Source organism: Carassius carassius, chromosome 32, assembly GCF_963082965.1.
Source record: "Carassius carassius chromosome 32, fCarCar2.1, whole genome shotgun sequence".
In the NCBI taxonomy this organism is placed as follows: Eukaryota; Metazoa; Chordata; class Actinopteri; order Cypriniformes; family Cyprinidae; genus Carassius; species Carassius carassius.
In genome coordinates this window covers 267,921-285,608 of record NC_081786.1, presented here as the reverse complement: position 1 = coordinate 285,608, position 17,688 = coordinate 267,921, and the positions used below count along the sequence as shown (strand labels likewise).

Sequence of the window (17,688 nt, the reverse complement as noted above, 5' to 3'; positions counted from 1 at the left end):
TTTAAAATGTCCCATCGTTGACGTCCAAATCTCCTGCGGTACTTCGCTCTGGTCCTTCATCAGCACCAGAAGTTTCTACAGATGCTGATCTGGGACCTCCTCGAACCAGTGGAGACTCGTTCATCCCAATAATTCAGCGGTCCATTAAACATACAGTGGTTAAGATAATGCAAGCTCATTGTTCAGCCTTTGTGTTCGTGACCTTTACTTTCCCTTTTTAGACAGAGTCTGGGGTCAGGAGGAGGTTCATGATCTTTGAGTCACAGGCTGCTGTGCTGCAGACTCGGCCGCATGGCCTCGCAGTCCTTCACACCGTCATCATCCTCGCGCATGTACATGAGGAAGAGCGTGACGGAGGCGAAGGTTGTGGCGTTGACCGGAAACGCTCTCAAGAGAGTCGAGGTCAGGCCTCGAGTGAAGGCCCTCCATCCTTCTCTCCTCCAGCTCTGACGCACGCAGTCCATGATGCCGTCGTACCTGTTGGCTCCGCCCACTCCGTCCGCCTGGAGGCGGGACTTGATGACGTCCACAGGATACGTGGAGATCCAGGACGCCATTCCCGACATGCCTCCCGCCAGGAGCAGCTTGGGAATGATGTATGCGTCGTCGGCGTCGCAGCCCAGCGCTCGCGTCAGAGTATCGTAGGTGAGGAAGTACACGCCGAAGCCAGGCGTCTCGCGGATGACGGTGGTCACCATTCCTCGGTTTATCCCTCGGACTCCCTCCTTGCGGTGGATGCGGATCAGGCAGTCCAGAGAGTTCCTGTACATCCTCCTGGAGGCGCTCTTCTCGCCCGTTCCCTGCATCTGCATGCGGGTCTTGGCCAGCTCCATCGGGCAGCAGATCACGCACTGGATGAGTCCGGCCGCTGCGCCCGCCAGGAACTGGTGCACAGGGGTGTCCACGCCCAACATACGCATGGCGTTTCCCTGCACGCCGAACACGATGGCGTTGATGAAGGTCAGGCCCATCATGGGTGAGCCGATGCCCTTATAGAGACCCAGCATCTGCAGCCAAACGAGAAACAAACACAAGAGCTGTTTCCATCCATCTACTGTGTTATGTGCATTTTGGGATATTGCATTAAAAACCACTCGATGGAATCAACAAGGCACTCAACCTAGTAGGATACTTTCCATTCCAAGATTCTTTAAAGTGGAAAAGGTTCTTTGGATTATCAAGATGTTGACTCGTAGGGTCTTTGGGGAACCAGAAATGGTTCTCCTATGGCATTACTGAGAATCCACCATTTGGAAACTCTCTTTTTTAATCCAATATGAAGATTCCATGGATGTTAAAGGATCTTCGTTAAACCAATTTTTTAAGTGTCTTTAATTTTTCATCAAAATGTGTTCCCCCTCGGAAATGACTTCTCTTTTCAAGAAATCAAAAAAAGGCTTATCTTAGTATGTTTGTGGTGTTTCTAGTGAACAAGTGAAATTAGCTGCCAGTGGAGTAAAACATTCTTAAAACAAGAGAACTGTACTTACCCCTCTGGCATATCATTTTACTTTCTTAATTTAATTCTTAATTTTTTTCTCCAAGTCTTTACGATCAGTGTAAACCAGTCTCTTCATTAACCCTGTACTCACCGATTCCTGACGGACGATGGACTGGAAGCAGTGATACGTGCCGCGGTACAAGGGCTTGTCCACGCTCTGGACCTGCAGTCTCACCTACAAAATGAAGTTTTTCCCATTAAACCTGCTGTGATCAGACACATCAAACACAGCAGAAATCACACAGAAGTGAATGAATCTAGAGCTGGTGATGCTTGTGATGCCTTTTGGATTCTTGCCCTTTGCCTTTTACTGCCAAAACACTCTGGGCTTTAGAAAAGAATGATGAGCTTTGTAAAATCAACATGTTTCAGAAAGACAGGGCATAGAGGAGAAACAATAATGTAGAGGATGAGGAAAATAATGTTTTTTTTTACCTTAAACCACATAAACACATTTCATTACTCCCGATACACAAAATAATGTTCTTTTTAGCAACGTCATATGACCCCTTTAATGCCATTTATCATTTTAAATAGATTTTTATTGATTATACAACCTGATAGATGGCTGTTTGTCATGAATGCAGAAGCAGACTTGACTGACTTTGTAAGACAATTTCTGCACATGTGTTTGGTGTTTAACATGAGCTTTAGTAGTAGATTCACTCTTAAAAATAAAGCAGTTTTTTTTGCAGTGGTGCCACACAAGATGAATATGTGACCCTGGAGCACAAAACCAGTCATGAGGGTCAGTTTTTATAACCTGAAAGCTGAATAAATGATCTCTCCAGTGATGTGTGGTTTGTTCGGAGGACATTATTTGTCTGAGATACAACTATTTGAAAATCTGGAATCTGAGGGAGCAAAAAAATCTAAATATTGAGAAAATCATCTTTAAAGTTGTTCAGATGAAGTTCTTAGCAATGCATATTACTAATCAGAAATTAAGTTTTGATATATTTATGGTAGGAGATTTACTAAATATCTTCATGAACATGATCTTTACTTAATATCCGAATGATTCTTGGCATAAAAGAAAGACTTCAGAAAGATCGTTTTGATCCATACGTTGTTGTTGTTGTTGTTGTTTTTTTGTTGTTGTTTTTCAATTGCTAAAACTATACCCAAGCGACTGGTTTGAACCATTTATCTTCAGTTTTAAAATAACATTTTACAAATCTAAATCTTTTTTTTTCTGCTATAGAGAACCTTTAGGTTCCATGGATGTTGAGGGTTCTTCATGGAGCCACTAATGAAGATCCTTTATTTTTAAGAGTAGAAGAAGCATTTTTGGCTCCTCAAAGAACCTTTCAGTCAGTAGTTCTGCTGAGTTCTCCTGGTTTAGTCAAAGCAGACGTACCTTGACCGTATCAAACGGATGTCCGACCAGCACACCTGCGGCTCCTGAAACATGAACGACTGAGAGTGAGATAAGGCTGTTTTAACACTGTCATCGTGATCAGGAACGTGTCAGAGCTGCTAGTGACTGATGCAATGTGTTTGAGATACGAGTCTGAGGTCAGCTCTTCAGCCTTGACCTGCCACACCTGCGTCATTCATGCATGAGGCAAGAGCTGTCTGACCGGTCCATGTAAACATCACACAATCATCATCATCTGCAGACCCAAAACTATCCCACAGACGTCTGCATGCTCCTCCAGATCATCTGCAGTTCTCATCACACTGCTACAAATGACTTTCTTGTTTTCTAGTATATCTAAACATTCTCGAATCAGGATGCATTTACAAGACAAATAATCTTGTTTATCCTGTGAATTAAGATTATTTGTCTTGCCCCATTGGTAGATAAATTTGCTTGTTTTAAACAAAAACTAACACAATTATTATATTTCTTCTCAGAAAACAAGATGATTACCCGGTAAATGCATCCTGATTCAAGAATGTTTAGATATTTATACTAGAAAACAAGAGGAATACTAAGAGAATCAGTTTCTGCAGTGCAGAATGAGCGCATGTGAAGGATTGGCTCAGATCAAATGCATGAGGATCAGAATCATTGATGCTCACATTAAAGTATTTAATGACTGTTGTGGGATATTAATCAGAAGAGTGGAGATGTCTGGAGTCAGTAACCAGTCTAACTAGAGAGTTATTCTCTACTTCAGCGGCTAGATTAGTTCTCCTTTACTCTGTGTGTTGTTTGACTCAGTGTTGAATGTTTCAGTGAGCGTGTGCAGATCAAATGAAGCATGTCTTACCTCCCATACATCCTGCAACAAAGTCCAGAGCCATTCCTCAGATGAAGATGAGTGTGTTCGGCGGTCAGTGGATCTCTGGAGCAGCTGCTGCTTCTGTGCGGCTATTTTTACTGAATGAAGTTGATATGAAGGGGAAAGTCCATCTGTGACCAATAGACGTTCCAGGATGAAGAAACACCCCCAACATCATCATCATCATACCTGCTTTGACACAATCTGTTTTGTTTAAAGTGCTATATAAATAAAGGTGACTTGACTAAAAGAAGAATCCGAGCCAGGTTAAACTAAAAGTAAATTAACTATAAAGATATTGCTACTTGTAATAAAATAAAAAAACATTAACTGAATTTTAACTGAAAGTTAACATTTAACTTGATGTACTTAAATAAATAAAAATAAACAATAATAACGACAAGCACAACAACATTACTGGAAATAACTGAAATTAAGTTGAAAGTAGAAAACAAACTAAAATTCAATTTTAGTTCGATAGCGGTTTTCACGATACAAATCGCTGCAAAGAAACTTTAATACTTAGTAGTAGCTTATAACGATAGACGGTGAACATTATTAACAGCAGTTATTATATGATGCAGTCACACTTGTAGCAGTATTTGTTAGTTCTGTTGTTGATTCAAGGTTAGCATCATCTGGGGTCCTCTGAGGGTCAGCATCATCTCTTCTCAGGTGTTCTGGATCCAGACTGGAGCTTGTGTAAATCCTAGTTACCACGGGATGAAGATCCAGCAGAAACAGAGAAACAGATAGAGACATCATTAGCATAGCTGCTTATCCAACAAAGTAAAATTAATTAGTTTAACCCAAGCTAAAGAATAAGAATGCACATTTGATCAGATACAACTACACTCACAATTTAGGAGATACATTATTCAAATGCTTGGCGAAAGAGATGCATTTTTAATCTAGATTTACATTTAATCATTTAGCAGACGCTTTTATCCAAAGCAACTTACAAATGAGGACAATAGAAGCAGTCAGGTCAACAAGAGAACAACAACAGTATACAAGTGCCATAAGTCTAGCACAATACACATAGCATTTTTTTTTATTATTATTATTTAATAAAGAATGGAATAGACAATAAAAGGTAAGTGCAAGTATTAGCTGGTCAAGTGTTGGCGAAAAAGATGAGTCTTCAGATGTTTTTTTGAAAATGGCTAGAGGCTTGATAGTAGGAGAGCATTACAATAGTCCAGTCTGGAGAGAACAAGAGCTTGGACAAGAATTTGGGTGGCTTGCTCTGACAGGAAGGGTCTAATCTTCCTAATGTTGTATAAGGCAAACCTGCAGGACCGGGTCGTTGTAGCAATGTGGTCTGTGAAGCTTAACTGATGATCCATCACAACTCCTAGGTTTCTGGCTGTCCTCGAAGGAGTAATGGTTGATGAGCCCAGCTGTATAGAGAAGTTGTGATGAAGCAATGGGTTAGCTGGAATCACCAGGAGTTCTGTCTTCATAAGGTTAAGCTGAAGGTGATGGTCAATCATCCAGCTAGAGATGTCACTCAGACAGGATGAAATGCGAGCAGCTACCGTCGGGTTATCTGGTTGGAATGAGAAGTAGAGTTGAGTGTCATCAGCGTAGCACTGATAAGAAAAGCCATGCTTCTGAATGACAGATCCTAATGACGTCATGTAGATTGAGAAGGGAAGCGGTCCAAGTACTGAGCCTTGGGGAACCCCAGTAGCAAGGTGGTGTGACTTTGAAACATCACCCCTCCAAGACACACTGAAGGATCTGTCAGAGAGGTAGGACTTAACCCACAGGAGTGCGGTTCCAGAGATGCCCATCTTTCTGAGGCTGGACAGGAGAATCTGGTGATTAACAGTGTCAAAAGCAGCAGACAGGTCCAGTAAGATGAGTAGTGAGGATTTAGAAGCTGCTCTTGCTAGTCGCAGGGCTTCAGTAACCGAGAGCAGAGCCGTCTCAGTTGAGTGGCCACTTCTGAAGCCAGATTGGTTGCTGTCCAGGAGGTTGCTCTGTACAAGGAACATAGAAAACTGGTTGAACACAGCTCGCTCAAGTGTCTTTGAAATGAATAAACAAGGGATACCAATCTATATTTTCTAGAAGTACTGGATTTACAGATGTTTTTTAAGCAGTGGGTTTACCCGAGGGAAATGTACCAGAGTGTAGAGAGGTGCTAATAATGTGAGTAAGTGAAGGTATGATAACATTATCAGGAAGGCTATTCCAGAGTTTGGGAGCCAAATGTGAAAAAGCTCTACCTCCTTTAGTGGACTTTGCTATCCTAGGAACTAGCAAAAGTCCAGCGTTTTGTGACCTTAGGGAGTGTGATGGATTGTAGCGTTGTATAAGGCTAGTTAGGTACGCAGGAGCTAAACCATTTAGGGCCTTATAGGTAAGTGAAGAAGCAGGACAACCACCTAGAAGTGCATTACAATAGTCCAGTCTAGAGGTCATGAATGCTTGAACTAGCTTTTCTGCATCAGAAACAGATAACATGTTTCGTAGCTTGGCAATGTTTCTAAGATGGAAGAATGCAGTTTTTGAAACATGGGAAATATGGTTTTCAAAAGACAAGTTGCTGTCCAATATAACACCCAGATTTTTAACTGTAGAGGAAGTAACAGTACATCCGTCTAGTTGAAACTGTAGTCTACAAGATTCTGTGTACTGTTTTTTTTTTTTTAGCTGTGTACTTATAATAGTTATAAGCAGTGCTTTAAGTGGGCCGGTACGCACTGGTACTCAGTCCCGCCACTTGAGCGTACCGCCACCTCTCCGTGCGTCCAGAACGTGCTTTTAGTTACCGGTACCTTCATTTGGACATCTGTTTTAATAGAGGTTTTAATCCTTTGCCTGCGCTGCCGCTTTTCAGAGCGCCCTTCACAATGCACGCTTCCGAGAGCAGAGACTACATTACCCATACACCCTTGAGCTTTACAAGTGAAAGCGCATGCGTCGCTGTCATTAACAACGTGTCCGGAGAAGGTGTGTGAACTCGGCTCGGTAAAAATACAAATACAGTGAACAACACTTAATATGCTCTCCTGGCTTCAGACTCTGAGTACTAACACAACAGGGTCAGAATCAGCTGACACCCCACCAAACCTGAATGATATCGCTGCAGGTCAGACGCAAGCTCATGAAGTAATGCAGAAGCTCTTTCTAAGGGTGTTTTTTCAAAATCCTTTTGCACATTTTATTTATGTTCAGTAACGTTAGCTCTTTCTAGCTCAAGCAAATCCACAAACTCATAAAAGGATTTATTAATTTTTATAAGTTCGTCTGTTGACTGCTGTATATAAAACCCCTTCAATATAGTTGTTACCTCAGGGAATGAGGGGAGTCATCAAAAAAAACATTTTTTATATACATATATAGGCTATAAAGCACTGGTTATCTTAATCTTGATGATTCTTAAATAACACCTTTTAATTGCTAAGCTTGTTTAGTTTGACAGTTTCTGTTGGTTTTAATTCTTCTAGAACTCTTTTCCATTTAGTCTATTCATGAAAAGATTTTTAATAAAGTGAGGCCAGGCTTTGTTCTAATAATTTTTGATTATTTTATCATAATTTTGTTTCTTTTTTTAATCCAATATACACTTTAAACACCTTTTGTAAAAATTTTTAAGAGGGTTATTTAGGCTACATATTTATTTGTTGCATTGCATTGATGAGACACTGATGCAGTGCTACATTTCTCCAAACCTGATGAAGAAACAAACTCATCCTGATCTCTGATGACCTTCACAGTGAGCACATTTACAGCTAATGTTCATTTATGGGTGAACTATTACACTAAGAGTTTGATCGGAAACCCCTCGTCCACATTAACACACTTTCTGTCAGGTGTGTGTGTGTGTGTGTGTGTGTGTGTCTTACAGATGGACTGTGATTGATGCAGTACTGTAATAATGACATTAAACACCAGTGTGTCATTATTTATTAGTCACAGGTGGCATCAGCTTTACTGGACGCGAGCAGAGCAGCATGATGATGATGATGATGATGAAGAAGCTGTATCTGTGAGTCTCTAGTGGTTGAGGTGTAGTTTGCGAGGGCTCATGAACTGCTGGACGATGTCGTCTGTCACGAGTCTGCGTCTCTCCTGATGCGCGGCGATCATGGGCTGAAGCGTCTCGATCAAACTCTTCTTCAGTTCTCCGGTGAGCAGCACACCGCTGCTGTAGTCCTGAAACACATAGTTCACTGTCTGTTTATACCAATATTTTACTTTCATACTTAATACATATTTCATTTCTTTTCAAGATACCAAACGGTTTTAATACTAATAATAATAAACAAATATGAGCCTAACCCTGAAAACAAGGTTCGTATCAGTGTATTTTGATGTTAGTCTGATCTCACCTGTCTGATCTTCTCCAGCTGATCATCGTCTTCCAGGAAGAAGCTCAGGTACATGAAGGAAACGTCCACGTCTGGATTCCCGCCGCACTTCCTGTGCTCCTCGACCGTGTCCTTCCCGCCGGAGAAGGCGTGTTTGTTGATCTGGAACAGGAAGAGGAACAGGAAGAGTCAGTCTCAGCTTCACAGGATCTGAACATACTCTGGTGACGAGCAGCACCTTGTTCTTGATCTGTTTGGCCGAGTCGGTCAGGAAGATGGAGGAGTTGGCGTCGCTGGCGCTCATCTTGGTCTGAGCTCCCTGGAGCGCCGGGAAGAAGGTGGAGTGAAGCAGAGCCGGCTTCGGATAACCGATCCGAGGAGCCACGTCCCGCGTCATCCGGAAATACGGGTCCTGAGAAGGGATGGGAATCCAAAATCAACTCTAGTTACAATAGTGTGACATGGGAAATGATCAGAAACTTCCTACCTCTGTTATATTTCGTTATTATTATGAAAAGGGGTTGTTAAATATGCTTTTGCCTTTGATTCATTCATTCAAGAGATTCGTTCAAACCCACTGATTCATCCAGTAATGAAACGAGTCAATCCTGAGTGAGTCACTGAATCATTCCTGCACAAACTCCATGAGATTCTGTTTAGATGTCTAATGTTTTTTTTCAGAATTGGGAGAGAATTACAACCTGATTAAAAAACAACTCAATTTATCCAGAATCATGCAGCTCTATTTTACACACAAACCGCTCTAGATCAGTTTTTATGCAGCCGGCTGATTTCTGTTCATGGTGTTCCGCAGGAAATAAATGTTTTGCATAAAGAGACACAGAAAAAAATACAACCCTGCAGCACAGAAGCAGTCATCAGTGTCACAGACGTATATTTGGAGAAATACACAACAATACATTGTATGAGACACAATTATACATTTCTCTTTTATGCCAAGAATCATTCGGATATTAAGTAAAGATCATGTTCCATGAAGATATTTAGTAAATCTCCTACCATAAATATATCAAAACTTAATGTTTGATTAGTAATATGCATTGCTAAGAACTTCATCTGAACAACTTTAAAGATGATTTTCTCAATATTTAGATTTTTTTGCTCCCTCAGATTCCAGATTTACAAATAGTTGCATCTCAGACAAATATTGTCCTCCGAACAAACCCCATATCACTGGAGAGATGATTCATTCAGCTTTATGACTGGTTTTGTGCTCGTCCGTAACAAATGTTTGACTTTATTTTTTAAAGAGATTGGAATGGGAACTGGGAATCGGTAAGCAGAGCTGGAACTGATATAATTCTCTGGTGAGGAGCAGACGTCACATGATCACGAGCGGAGCGTCTCACCTGATCGATGGCACACGGGATCAGACACTGAACATTCGTCCGCCCGCCGAAGATCTGTGGGAACGAGCTGCTGAAGGACGGAGCCGCCTGGATGGCCGGGAAACTGATCTTACCTGCAGAAACACACTGTTAAACCCACACACACACACTGGACAGACTCCCGTCCGTCACAGAGACGCTCTCACCGATGCAGTCGCTGTCTGTGAAGCCGAAGATGCCTTTGACCTGGTTAAACGTCACGTGCTTCTGGACCTTCACCACGTTCCTGTAGAACGCAGGACTGGCTCTGTCAGGACAAACAGGACATCAGCATCTCCAGAGTCATCAGAACACAGGTGTGGGGTAACAGCGCCACCTGCTGTCTGCACTGACACACTACATGAAACACGTGTGAGGGTTTTTACCCCATGTAGTCGAGGTCAGAGAAGATGAAGGTCTTGTTGACGTCGAATCCGCAGGCGATGATGTCTCTGGCGTTCTCCACTGTGTACCGGTGACACTCGTCCAGAGACAGATCCTTCCACAGATACTTCTCATCATCAGTCATCTGAATGACCAGAGGAACGTCAAACACGTCCTGGAGCCACCTGTGACACACACACACACACACATCAGCGCTCGCACACCCCCCCGCTGAACCTCACTGAGGAAGACTCACTTGGTGAAGATGAAGGGGATCAGGTGGCCCACATGCATGGCCTCAGAGGACGGCCCTCGACCCGTGTACAGATAGAAGGACTTCTGCTTCTCGAACGCGTCCAGGATCTGATGCATGTCCCTGCGGATCACACGAGCTTTAATACAGCTTTACATTCACAAATACATACTCACGACCACATTCAGACTGTGACTAACTATTATTAATAAGGGGAAAATATTACTATTTAAATATTATTAATATATCATCTTATTTTAATTATGTTACATAAGTATTAGCTTTTTTCTACTCACTATAGAACTGTACTTTTATATGTATCACTATTATTTTGTCTATTTGCAGCTTTTTACAGTTAACTTTAATGTTTTAAAAAATATATCTAATTTTAATTATATTTAAATATCCTGTTTTAGTATTTTAATAATTTATTCATATATTAATTTTTTTTATCTATTTACTTATTTTTTATTAAATGTTTTACTATATTTTATTGTATTTAATTATTTATTTAGACATTTATTTGTGTATAACTCTCTGTCCAGTGCTGGTGTGTGATGAAGACACCTGTGTGAGAAGAAGATTCCTCTGCGCAGGAAGCGGTGCGGTTTTTTCCCCGTGACTCGGCCGATTCTGTCCACCAGCTCCTGATCGATCTTACTGCTGCCGAACCGCACTGACCGCAGCAGAGTGAGCTCGTTAATGCATTATTCATCACACCTCATATATATGAAATCAGAGCTGCAGCAGATCTGCCACATAACATGGACTGACCGATGAGTTTATCGTAGTCGACTCCTTTGGCACTGCTGGAGGAGACGCTCCAGGGATCCACCTGATCATCTCCGTCCTCCAGCGCTGCTCCGTGATCCTCCAGCCTCTCACCGTCCACCGGAGGACATCCAGCCTTATAGTCCTGACCCGTGACACGCTTGTAGTCCAGCTTCATCTGCAGCAGCAGCTGCACCGCCGCGTCCACATCAGCCTGAAGAAGAAAATAATCACATCACTTATCACATCACAGGTCAATCGTCTCATCATGTCACATGTCAGTCATCTCATCACATGTCAATCGTCTCATCACATGTCAATCATCACATCATGTCACATGTCAGTCATCTCATCACATGTCAATCATCACATATCATCACATGTCATTAATCACATCACATGTCATTAATCACATCACATGTCAATCATCACATATCATGTCATTAATCACATCTCATCACATGTCAATCACCACGTCTTGTGTCATGAGAGCTGAAGATTATTAGTATTTCAGTGTCAGACTTACTTTGGGGCTCTTCTGAGCTTTCAGAGATCTCACTGTGTCTCCCTGAGCTGTCAGCTTCTCGTACAGATCCATCGGGCTCAAATCTGACATCTTCACCTGTAATGATGAGGATGTGATTAGTAATATTGTTATACATGTGCCTGCCGCGCGACATATGCTCAACATTTAAACAGCGCTCTGAAATCACTGTAATTATCAGCGCTCACGCCAGTGATAATAACATGTTCATTTCAGCATTAAATAATAGTGAAGAATAAATAAACGCACCGTTTTATGTTGGTGATTTAACTCATTCAGCTTGCATCAGACACACTGCGTCACACTGAAAACTGCCCGACAGGAAACAGTCACTCCACATCCAGCAGTTCCGGTCAAGTGCGTGACAAGGAAATGTTAGTGAAAACTTTTTTTTTTAAACTTTCAGTCATACTCTGTTCTAATTTGATAATATTAATACAATCGCGGTGTTTAATGTAGGATGTGTGCTTTATAAACATACAAATATCTAATGGAGACTCTTAGTTTTTCTGTAAATTCCTCCCGGATATGGATTTAAAACGAGACTTTTATTTGTGCGGAAGTTCCTCATAGATTCGCGCTTCCGGTGTTCGCTGTCTGACGTTTCAAATCAAACACCGCGCGACAGACGAAAATATTAATCATGTAAACAAGAACAAATAGTCATAAAAACTAGTTTAAACTAATATGTGAAGACTTATGTTATGATATGGACGTGACGGATCAATATTTACTACGAACTTTGACAGATGATGTTATATCAGTTATTCGTCGTTTAATGTGAGTTTATGGATCATTTCGTTTCTTATGATGCTTTACTTTTAAATGATGGTAATATAAATTTCAATAAACTCCAGATACATTTGGGGTTTTATTTACTGTAGAAATCGTAGCTTTACATGTTTAATAGAATTTATAGATTGTATTTAATAAAATCTGTAAATTATTTTGCATATTAACAATAGAAATAAAAACAACAATACACTAAGCATAATGTCATTCTACGCTAAAACGTACCTTTTGAAAATCACTTATATTTCAGTGAGAACGCACTAATATTTTCAGACTCGCTTTAACGCAAAACAGGAAATTTATGAATATTCATGTTGGCTCCGCCCACTGACACCGAAAATCTCAGAACACCGGATTGCGGTCTCCGACTAGAGACCGAGTGAGGCGCGGGACAATATTTGATGGGTGAATAGGGACGCGGGCACGGGTTGCAGGAAAAATAAAATTATTTGGTGGAAATATCTAACAAAATAAAATAACTAGAAACAAATAAACCTTTATTTATAATAAAATAAAATAGACTTTGCAGAATGGGAGGATGATGCTGAAAATACCATAGACAGCGACGTGTAGCCTAATTCGATTCCGAAATAGCGAGATATTTAAAGGTCAAATTGGATGGACTAGAAGCACACAGATCGGATGATATCCCCCAGTGGTGGAAAAGACGAATTTCCGAGACTAAGCAAAGTAACACGCTATGTAGGCTACTTAGCATTCCAGCTAGCGCACCATCGGAGAGGGCTTTCAGTATTTGCGGATTCAACTGAAGCTCTCAACATTGAACGACATGATATTCCTGCATGGGCACATTAAGTAGTCGGACATAATTTTTTTGTCAATTCAGTTTATTTGTTTTTTTATTTATTTATTTCAATATTTAAAATTGGTCTATTTTGTTATTGAGGAATAAGGATATTTTTTGTTAAACGTTTTGTTAATTTTTTGTTAAAAAATTGCTCAGGCCCCATACTTTTCCTTTGAACATGAAATAAATCCAGGTTTATATATAATTTATTAGGCTATATGGCCTAATTATTATAGGTATATTTTTTTATTTACATTTCTTACTTTTTTACTTTATATGTTCTAAGTTCCTTTTTCTTGTTCATCCATTTAATTAAACCCAAATAAAACGAAACATTTGTTTATTTTCGGTTTCTTTTTTAAATTTATATTCAATGGGGGAACAAGTGAAAAAATAACAGTAGCAGGGAGAATATGCAATGTATTAAAAAAAAAAAACAAACTATACGTTTACCCGCGGGATTTTGCGGGTGGGAGCGGGACGAAACTTGATTGTTTGCGGGCGGGAGCGGGAGAAAATAACACATATTTTTGCGGGAGCGTGACGGAAAAATACCTCCCGCGCAGGTCTCTATCTCCGACCTCGTACTTAAGTAATACTATTTTGTTTACAGTATAAAAAATTATATTATTTACTTATATCAAATTATATATTGTTTTGGTTTACCATAGATTTGCACGTCATGCGAGTCTCTGTCATTAAACCTTACCATTTGTTCATCATTGGGCTGTAACAAGCACTGATAGATAACAAGGTAGATAACAACACATTTATGATATATACCCTTGTACCGTATTTTTCGGACAGTCGCTCCGTCGCATCAGTCCAAAAATACGTCATGACGATAAGTCACACTTATTTAGAACCAAGAACCAAGAGAAAACATTACCTTCTCCAGCCGCGAGAGGGCGCTCTATGTTTTCAGTGTAGACTACAGGAGCACTGAGCAGCATAGAGCGCCCTCTCGCGGCTGGAGACGGTAATGTTTTCTCTCGGTTCATGTCAAATTAATTTCGATAAATTATTCGCACCTGACTATAAGTCGCAGGACCAGCCAAACTATGAATAAAAGTGCCACTTATAGTCTGGAAAATACGGTACATTATTATTAATGCAACATTGGGTTAATTTAACAGTTTTAAAATGCATAACATAATAAATTGTTTTCTAAAGTGGAATCAGTGTAAGTACTATGAAGAAATTTTTTATGATTTGAATTTTATGATTCTGACAAACATTTCTGATAAGCATTTCTATGTGTATTCTTAGAAAAAAGTGAAAAGTGAAAGTCGTGACATATGGTGCTCATACTCAGAATTGATACACGAACCTGCAACCTTCGGTTACAAGTCCAACTCTAACCATTGGGCCACAGCTGCCCAGCTTAGAAGGTATTGAGGTATTTACAAGACTCTCGGATCAGAACTGATGATTTATACAGAGTTACTCCTCCAGCATCTGCACCAATCACTGCACAACCCTGGAAAAACCCTTGGGAGAACACAGCAGTTCAATTCCAGGCTGCAGCAAAGTCAGATTGTGCAGAAGAATCATCTGTTTCCTGTGGTCTTGTCCTGGTGCTCCTCTGAGACAAGGTCTTTACAGGGGATCTGTATCTGGGGCTCTAGTTGTCCTGGTCTCCGCTGTCTTTCAGGGATGTAGAGGTCCTTTCTAGGTGCTGATCCAGCATCTGGTCTGGATACGTACTGGATCCGGGTGACTGCAGTGACCCTCTGATCTGGACACAGACTGGATCTGGTGGCCACGGTGACCTCGGAACAAGAGAGAAACAGACTATTATTTAAGATTTTAATATCTATGCGATGCTTGATAGGGAGCCAGTGCAGTGTTGACAGGACCGGGCTAATATGGTCATACTTCCTGGTTCTAGTAAGAACTCTTGCTGCTGCATTTTATTATTAATAAGAAAATGGTGACATTAATACCTAAAATGCTTTATTAACAGCAGACATGCACGCACAGCCATATTAATGATTATTCCCATTGCATTTTGTCATCATGTACCTAGAATTGATCTCATTTTCATGCTTAATTTGCACACCTGGTAAGCAGTTTTTGTAAATCTTATCGCAGTGTCAGTGGCAACTGAGAAATTGAATGGTATGGCACCATTTTAAACCTCAAATATGTAAAAGAAAATAAATTCTGTACTGAGTTTTAAGCAGAATGTCTAGACACCAATCCACCAAAGACTGACAAGATTGTGTCTGATCGCGATTTTAATCATACACTAGATGTAATTATATCACATGGAATCAATCTTACCTAGCTTGTTGTCCTGCATCTTCAATAAACAAGCTACAGGTCCAAAATACAGCGTCTAGTCTCCTTCCAGGTCAAGAAAATATGATCACATTACCCCAATTCTACAGTCTCTGCACTGGCACAAAGACACCAATGTTTCAGGAGTTTAGTGCACAGAATAAGAGACTGGCTTATTAGATAACCGTATCTGAGCTGATCTATATGCTTTCATTTATTTATTTAACTATTTTTCCCCCAAAACCATTGTTAGATGCAGTGTTTCCTGTAGTTATGCAAAGATTTGGTTTCAAAAACAATATCAGTAAACTATTTCTTATTTCAAATCTGCATCAAATTTAAGATCAATCTCAAAGTAAAAGGCAGAACTAAAGTCTGATTTTGTGGTGGATGTGTTCAGATATGATCATCTTAATTCAAGTGATGAAGGATTGTGAAAGTCTGACAGTGTTGAGTTCTACTGTAAGATTAAACCTAAATGGTTGAAAATAATTAACAGTTGAAAAGAAACATTCATTAGAAATTTAGAAAAGGAATCAAAAAGTAATCAAAGGTAATCAGTAACATTACATTAACAAAGTAATTAAAAAAGTTACACTACTATTACATTTTAAATAGGATAACTTGTAATCTGTAACCTATTACATTTCTAAAGAAACCTTCCCAAAAATGTTTTTACGGTACACTTCTGTCATATGCACATAAACTGTGTCACCACTGATAAACTACAACTAAATATTGTAGAAACTTCATTTTCTGTAACATTCCTTTGCAATGATTTATATTGTAAAAAGCGCTATACAAATAAACCTGAATTGAATTGAATTGAATTGAATAAAAGCATCTTTTGTCTGACCGGCCGCCATCTTTGTTCAAATGCCATAATTACAAGTGTACTAATGTAAAAGACTACCTTGGTTTCAAATGCTGTAACTTTTCATGATTTTTTCATATGACCACAAAATCAAGATGAAGAACACATTAAGAGTAACTTCACTAAAAATAGTTTTCCTTCTAACTTATTTAGTTCATACAAAATTAGATAAAATATATGTGTACAATTTCCTTGGAGCACAAGTTTATTTTTTATATTCTATCAGCAGTTTCTCAGCATGGGGATGTCCAAAGGTTTTTCTTTTTTCCTATTTAAACATTTTCCTATTTTAAAAATTTTCTATGGTTGTATAATTATTCTGAATACAGAAATATACACAAAACCTTTATTCACATCTTTGTTTCCCACAAGCAAAGGCCATATAAAATACCGCTCTTATGCAATAGAGACTTCAGCACTTCTTCCCGTCAGAGTCCAGTTAATCTTAAATTAATCTATCTCTAGTTTTAATCTTAAACCGTTACAACATCTTAAAGGCGTAGGCTAAGCAAATAACTATTTCTAAACTGCATAGCATAATTTCTTTTATGATAAGATAAAACATATCACAATACAGCATTTAGAAAGAAAGTTCAAATTGCAACTTAGTTGCAAAATGCATTTCCTTGTACAATCATCACACAGTTGGCAAAAAGCAGGCATTCGTGGCAGTTTTAACTGTTGAGCAAATTCTAACAGCATATATTTCTCATTACTGGCTTTTATTGTTTTTATCTAACAGAATGTTTGGTTTTTTAACAGACATTTGCAATCTCAAAGATTTGATATCATCTGCAAGAGATTGCAACTCCAAATTAAAGTTTACCAACTCAATCATTTCTTTCAGCATTCTCATATTTTTCTTATTATCCTCTTGTTTTCACATAAGTTTAATTATCCTTCTTATCCTAAAAACAATCTCCTGCTCTTCTATCAGTTGACATGCTCTCCTGTTTTACTCAACGTTTCTCTTTCCTCTTTTGTCTTTTGACTTCTTTGCTCCAGTTCCTTTGGATCCTCTCTACAATGAGATTTTATATTCGTAGTAAATACATTTTTGATTTGCAGTCAGTTATAGTCAATTTTTAATTTACCTGGTTCATTACCACAGTTACAGAGTGATAGATGATTGTGAATATTGTGAATTGGAAACCTCATTCCTTAAGAATCAACAGACACGACACTATCAAACAAAGTTATATTCATGTATTCAAATTGAAAATAACCAAAACAATCCAAGGTTTTTATTTAGCACAGTGGCTAAATTAACAAATTACCAGACGCCACCTGATTCAAATATTCCACCAACGTTAAATAGTAATGACTTTATGAATTTCTTCACTGATAAAATTTCATCCATCGCACCCAAAGATAAACTGCAGTGCTTTACAAATATAGGACAGGAAGAGCTAAATAAACTTATCACTGTATCTAAACCAACAACATGTTTATTAGATCCTGTACCCACTAAATTACTAAAAGAGTTGTTACCTGTAGCCGAAGAACCGCTTCTCAATATCATTAACTCGTCGTT

At 39.4% G+C, this 17,688-nt stretch overlaps 2 protein-coding genes across 2 annotated transcripts; both read right to left on the bottom strand.

The window, feature by feature from the left end:
- Positions 1-258: 258 nt before the first annotated feature.
- LOC132113120 (mitochondrial basic amino acids transporter-like) lies at positions 259-3,824 on the bottom strand. The gene is made up of 4 exons (XM_059520948.1): positions 3,721-3,824; positions 2,862-2,905; positions 1,593-1,676; positions 259-1,007 (listed from the first exon to the last, which is right to left on the bottom strand). Exons 1-4 carry the CDS (start codon positions 3,752-3,754, stop codon positions 261-263), a joined length of 909 nt encoding a protein of 302 aa, XP_059376931.1. The 5' UTR covers positions 3,755-3,824; the 3' UTR covers positions 259-260.
- Positions 3,825-7,636: 3,812 nt separating this feature from the next.
- Positions 7,637-11,787, bottom strand: LOC132112323 (tryptophan--tRNA ligase, cytoplasmic). The gene is made up of 11 exons (XM_059519761.1): positions 11,647-11,787; positions 11,380-11,475; positions 10,857-11,067; positions 10,650-10,758; positions 10,086-10,205; positions 9,832-10,014; positions 9,613-9,713; positions 9,428-9,540; positions 8,296-8,469; positions 8,079-8,219; positions 7,637-7,902 (listed from the first exon to the last, which is right to left on the bottom strand). The coding sequence occupies exons 2-11, from the start codon at positions 11,467-11,469 to the stop codon at positions 7,744-7,746; spliced, it is 1,401 nt and encodes a 466-aa protein (XP_059375744.1). The 5' UTR covers positions 11,470-11,475; positions 11,647-11,787; the 3' UTR covers positions 7,637-7,743.
- Positions 11,788-17,688: the final 5,901 nt, after the last annotated feature.